At 39.9% G+C, this 6,781-nt stretch overlaps 1 protein-coding gene across 1 annotated transcript; it reads left to right on the forward strand.

The window, feature by feature from the left end:
* The first annotated feature begins 593 nt into the window (after window positions 1–593).
* LOC145947811 (uncharacterized) lies at window positions 594–6,233 on the forward strand. Its single transcript, XM_083057588.1, has 6 exons — window positions 594–618; window positions 2,909–3,213; window positions 3,489–3,704; window positions 4,055–4,275; window positions 5,678–5,854; window positions 5,963–6,233. The coding sequence occupies exons 1-6, from the start codon at window positions 594–596 to the stop codon at window positions 6,231–6,233; spliced, it is 1,215 nt and encodes a 404-aa protein (XP_082913714.1).
* The last annotated feature ends 548 nt before the right edge of the window (window positions 6,234–6,781 follow it).

Raw genomic sequence — 6,781 nt, forward strand, 5'->3', positions numbered from 1 at the left:
ATAAAGCATTTACACATATCTGTTTCTATAGTTGCTTTTATATCCTGTTCAGGCATGGCGTTCCCTGAGCTTCGATATGCCTCTAGTATTTGTTTTCCGAGAAGTTTAACCCGATTCGCGTAAGTGACGACATCTTCATTATTTTTCTGATAAACGCAACCTAATTCTCCTTGTAATTGATAGACATTTTTGGAGGGACCGTAAATTTTCTTCAAATACGTTGTTAATGCAGCTACGGTATTAAAATCTTGATCTTGTATAGTACGACGCGCTTCCCCCACTATTCGCGTTCTTATAATTTTAGCGAATTGACACTCTGCCTCTTTAGGGAGCATAGATTTTGCTTCCTCGCATCCCTCAATAAAATAATTTAGTGGGGTGTTACTACCGTCAAAAAAGGGAACGGCTTCGACCGCGTATTTTAAAGTGGCGAAAGGATTAGCGTTAGCCATGTTTATTGGTGGACCTCCGGATTCGCCGTTAGAATTATCGATATTAATTTTGAAAATCTGATTTTTTGAGTCAATAAATTCGACTTGGTCGGATTCGTCGGGTAATTCACTTATTTCGGTTAAATTAGAATCTCCTAAAAAATGTACGTGTCGAGGCGTAGATGCTGTGAATTTTGATTTAGATTCACGTGTGTTCTGTGTGGTGTTTCTAACGCGGTCTTGTAAAGTTCATCTATTTCGTCTTTGTCCGTTGTGCTTCTAGTCCCTTTACTCATTCCTATTCCCAAAGATCGCACATTTCAATCCCGGACGAGCCCCCAATTAAACGTATGTTACGTCCTGGCCTGCACGAAGGAAAGGCCGCTCGAAGGTCGTAACAGCGTTTTCCCGAAATCGGAGTGATTTCGGGTCGAACGGACTGTCTGGCCCTTTTGCAGGTCAACGACTGGATAGTCGCTTTTACCTGGCTTATTTCAGGGGTCCGTTCGTCGGTCCTTTTCGGTAAGGGAATTAAATCCCTTTTACGCGGGATAGGACCTTGTGCGATCTCGGGGGATATATGAAGGAACGCAGGGGTTTAAATAAGACTTTAAATTCGCGTAATGTAAATAATTATCATTTATTCAAAAAAAATAAAATCTTAATAATATTCGGAGAATTAGACATTTGAATTTGTGGACATGTATAAACAATTATATATGAGTGTGTGTGTAACGTTGATGTGCTATGAGGCGGTTGAGGATTCGCGTTGGCTTTTGATCGTCTCGTTTCAATCGGAGAGCGCGTTTCAATGCTCGACGAGGCAGCGATTTCCACTACTTATTAAGTTTAGTCGCGATTCCGGGGATTTATTCACTTCCGTGATCGTAGAAGAATGAAAGTACTCACTGTATATTATTTGGTGAGCGGGTTGGCAGCTATAGGTTGATCTTCAGGATCGATGGTTCCTTCGAGTGGTGTGGGCGAAGGTGTAGGTTGACTGGTAGCTGGTTGTTGAGCCCCGACGGTCACAAAATATATGTTTAATGCGAGGATCCAGAAGTGTGTAACTGCCACGACGTAGGCGGAATTAATAGAGAGCATTCTTGGAAGATTCGCTGCTTTTATACTATTCGTCTGCCCTTCCTATAGGGCAAAGGGCGTCTTCTTTTCTTGTGACTCATAGTCATACGTTCGGTGTTTAATCCCCTTTGCGCAACGTATTGCTTCCTTGTATGAAGAGTTCTTTCCTAATTCCGATCTTTGGTCTACTGATAGCGTGTGTCGATCGTGATATTTCAACATTACCTATGACTTATTGATCAAAGTGTAGGTTTCGTAATCTCACCGATCGAGTTGTTTCACAATCACTGTCTTTCTCCGTTTAATTCTTATAACTAATTTCGGTCTTATAATTAATATGTTCGCGGAACGCGAATCTGCGTAAATCGGGGAGGAGAAAAGAATCGTGCAGTCCACAGGACGTAACACTGCAATAAAATAAAGACTACTATCAGATGATACTTTACATACCCAAGATTTGTATCGGTCGTCTGTAAGCCAAGCTTCTGCAAAACTTCGCTTACGAGCTTTTCGGGGCTTCGTTAATTCAACACATATTTTTCGTTACTTTATACTATTTGTTAAAGCGAAATATATATACTGATCAAGAGCTAATTGCTCGAAAATGAGAGATGTTTATAGTAAAACGGTCTACAGCTGACTCGACGAATTTCGAAGACATAAATGTCAAAAACCTGTCGCTAGATTTTATTGTGTCAAACAGCTGATTGGAGAGCTGCTTGACAAGACGAGACGCGCGGTAAAACGATCAACACGCGCAAAAAAGGTAAACACGGCTCGTCGGGAAGCCGAATATAATGATTGAAATACATTTCCCAATATACAATATTTTAAATTTTTTGACGGAAGAAACCACCACCTTCTCACAGTTTCCGTTGAGCAACAATATGTACGTCGTACATTAGTACAAAATAAATAGGGAATAAAAAGAATAAAATCTTAAACAATATTTATAAATTAAAATATTATTTTATTACAATTATTTCTTTAAAGATAAAAAATCTTTTTTAATAGAAAGGTGTATATATTGGCCAAGAGTGGATTTTTATATATAAAATATACTTATAATTATTATTAATTAATAATTATTTTTAATTAAAATTTTAAATATAAGTTACTTAATTTATGTTTAAAATATATTAATTTTATTAATATTATTTTATAATATTAAATATATTTTTTATATTTTATATTTTCTTTTTGCATATTGGGTTGCATCGCCTACTCGCTATCGCCAGTATTCCGGATTCGCTCGAAATTCGTAGCTCTATTCTATCAAAAGAAAATAAAGGACAAAAGATATATACCTGTCCTCTTCTACAAATGTTCGAAGGACAAGGGTTCTCATCTTTTCGGTGCGCTCTGCGCTGCCGACCTACCTCCTCCACTGCAAGATGACTGTCGCGAAGTGGCTGTCGCGCGTGAAATCTTGCATCACTGGTCCGTCGACGGTTTCGTGGCGTCTGTGAACGCGGCCCTGAGGAAAAACGAGGAGGCTCCTAAGCTGGACAGCGCAGCCTCCCGTCTAGAGAGTTACGACGTCGTGGAATCTAAAGGTCTCGATGAGGAGGTGGAGAAACTGATCAAACTGTACAGCAATCTCGACATTACCACGACGCCGATGCCCGGGTGTCCGAAGGGCAGCCTGAGAACCCTCCTTCGAGAGGGGGATTTGAAACTCAGAGACGCCACCAGCAAAGTATGCGACAATGTTATTTATTGTTAGTCAGATCAAAATTACTTTTATATGAATAAAATAAAACTATATTCAGAAATATAAGTATATGAGATTAAAAGAGAATATCCATGATTGTCAATAATAAGCGAAATAATTGAAAATAATTCTGTTGTAATTTGACTTATTTTATGAAGTAGTTTCTATAGCTAATTTTTTTCTATATCTTAAAGATAGCAATTATTTAATTCTCACTGTGTTGAAATAAGAAATTACGGTCTATTAATTATCCTTTACAGATGGAAGTGCACGTACTATTATTGACCGACATGCTATTGATTTGCAAATCTACAACGAAAAAAATGTTTAAGATCATTAGGCAACCGTATGTTGTCGACCGCATACGAATACACGAGGTCAAAGAACCGTCCAGTATAGGATTGGTTTATCTTAACGAGTACGGGACAGTTTCGGCCGCTTTAATCCTGAGCGCCGGTGACCCGAAACTAGCCAAGGTGACTCGACAAACATCACGAATTACGACAAAGTTCGCGGAATGTTGATTCACTGTTCCGTTCGATTTAGATTCGTTTGTAGTGTACCTTCATTAACGACGGTCTTCACTAATGTCGCTTAACTAGATATAATTATAGTTGAAATTAAATTTTTATCTTTCTTTGTAACTAACAACATGTATATACATAATGCAATTTTTTAATAATCTAGAGAAGATTGAATTAATTAAATTTAAAGTTAAAATTGGTCGATGTCGGTGAAACCGCAAACCTTCATGATTTTAGCTAATGCGGTTTCTAGTTTACGAGCGGAAGTTGTTTTAAACTAACAGTACCACATGCTTTTTCAGTCGTGGATGGAATCCTTGAGACACGCTCAGCAACAATTCGTATTGATGAAAGCACCGTCGCTCGGTGCCGAGCCAGTAATGAATCTGGCACCAGTTAGCAGGCAACCGAGTACTTTGGGCGACGGCGATTTCGAAACGGAAGAGTGCGAGGGGACCTTTCCAAGAACTCCGCGTGGCAGTAGCAGAGCCTCACATGTTAGCAGTCTCGCTCATAGTCATAGGTACGAGGTGTGTTCAAAAAGTATCGCGAATTTTGAATTTTCGCGGGTTACGTATATTCGAATTTTTTTGTGGCGTTATGTTGGTACTCATGTCTCTCACTTATGCCGACAAGCTCGGCCATTTTGAATGTTCACTTAATTGTTGACAGCTGCTTTGCTTGCACGTGTTTTGGATCGTCTTCGATTTTTACCTATTCAAAAAAATGGATCAAAGAACCTGTATCAAATTTTGTGTGAAAAACGAAATTAAGTGCGCGGATGCATTCCGAATGTTGACTGTGGCATACGGAGAAGCTACCTTGGACCGAAGCAACGTTTATCGGTGGTACAAAATGTTCTCAGAAGGCCGAGAAGATGTGAACGACGAAGAGCGTGCCGGACGCCCGAGCACTTCAACAACAGACGAAAAAATTAATGAAGTGGAGAAAATGGTATTGGCCAATCGTCGAATCACCGTTAGAGAAGTTGCTGAGGACCTAGACATATCGATTGGCTCGTGCCATTCGATTTTTATCAATGATTTGGGCATGAGACGGGTCGCCGCGAAATTCGTACCAAAATTGCTCAATTGCGACCAAAAACAGCATCGCATGAACATTGCTAATGAGATGTTGGACTCTGTCCGCGACGACCCAAATTTGCTCCAGAGGGTCATAACTGGTGGCGAATCGTGGGTTTATGGTTATGACGTGGAAACCAAAGCTCAATCATCTCAATGGAAGCTGCCGCACGAACCAAGACCGAAAAAAGCGCGCCAAGTTCGGTCGAATGTGAAAGTTTTGCTTACAGTTTTCTTCGATTGCAGGGGCGTGGTGCATCATGAGTTCTTGTCACAGGGTAGAACGGTCAATAAGGAATATTACCTGCAAGTTATGCGCAATTTGCGCGAAGCAATCCGCCAGAAACGCCCGGATTTGTGGAAGAACAAAAATTGGCTTTTGCACCACGATAACGCCCCTGCTCACACATCGTTGCTTGTGCGCGACTTTTTGGCCAAAAACAACACACTAATGATGCCGCAGCCACCGTATTCCCCAGATCTGGCCCCCTGTGACTTTTTCTTGTTCCCTAAACTGAAGAGGCCCATGAAAGGACGACGTTACGCTACGCTTGACGAGATAAAGACGGCATCGAAGGAGGAGCTGAACAAGATAAAAAAAAATGATTTTTTGAAGTGCTTCGAAGATTGGAAAAACCGTTAGCACAAGTGTATAATATCTCATGGGGATTACTTTGAAGGGGACAAAATAGATATTCATGAATAAATAAATAATTTTTGAAAAAACACAAAATTCGCGATACTTTTTGAACACACCTCGTATGTTTCGAAAAGTAAAAAAAAAGAAATCTCGAAGTCTTGTTGTATTTAAAATGCCTATAAAATGCGTTCCATCATTTCTAGCGGTAGTATGGAGATGGAAGGCGCGTCTCAGGGAAGTAGCAGCTTTCTACCCAGTTATAATCCGAGCAGAAACGTCAGCGTGGAGACGAACGAACAACCGCGAGCGTCGAGTTCGTTGTCGTCGGAGGAAGGTGGCGAATCGAGTTCCGGGCATAATCACAGATCCATGCACATAAGGTGAGCGCGATGTTGAAACGTCAACAAACTTTCGCGATTTCACATTGATGAATCGCAAAGTAAATGGACTGTAATAACATCTCTATTAAAACTCATTGTCCGAATCAGGCGTTCGTTATTGAGTAAATCACCGACGCCGAACACGCTGAGTGTCCAAGTATCGTATTCGAGTCTGGGTCAATCGCTACCCAATCTAACACTGGCTACCTCACCGCAAACTTCTACCGTGTCGCCGACTCCACCGAACTCATTGCTCATCGTGCCGCAGATGACAAAGAGCAAAGACACCCTGCTCTCACCAGGACACCGAGGTAGCAATTACCGACGCGGATCTCTGTGCCTGCGTTTGTCACACTTTTCCGGGACCGAATTTCAATAAAAGACGCACTAACGTAGTCTTGCACACTCTCTAACTCTGCACGCTGATTAGATCATAGTAACATGTAAATTACTATATCACGAGTACTTCTTATTTAGAGCTTCTCTATTTCAAAACCACATGTCTTAATGCCATTTGCTTATTTGTATATTTGTGTTGTATCTTTTTTTACATTTATTTTACACAATTATTTTGCGATAATCAATTGCTTATGTTGTGTCTTGTAATATCCTTCATCTACAAATTCTATGTTAATCTCGGTATTAAGATTTTTTTTTGCGCTGAAGATGGCCCTAAGAAGGATCCGAAACGTCCGCGAATATTTTATTAAGATAATTTGGATCTAAATAAACGATGTGCGTTTGAATGCTTATATAATACATTTAATTTTTTAAAAAATTGCGCCCTATTAACAGCGCCTAGGCTCATATTGCCATTTACTCAGTTTAATGTTTATTTTATAACTTTTGTCAAAAATATAATTTTTATCTTGTTTTTTTATTTTCGGGATTGAAAGATTAGAAAAGATTGGCTACTTTAATCAAAAT

The sequence above is a fragment of the Prenolepis imparis genome, unplaced genomic scaffold (assembly GCF_030444845.1).
Source record: "Prenolepis imparis isolate NDT839.2.m4 unplaced genomic scaffold, iyPreImpa1.0 SCAF_152, whole genome shotgun sequence".
In the NCBI taxonomy this organism is placed as follows: Eukaryota; Metazoa; Arthropoda; class Insecta; order Hymenoptera; family Formicidae; genus Prenolepis; species Prenolepis imparis.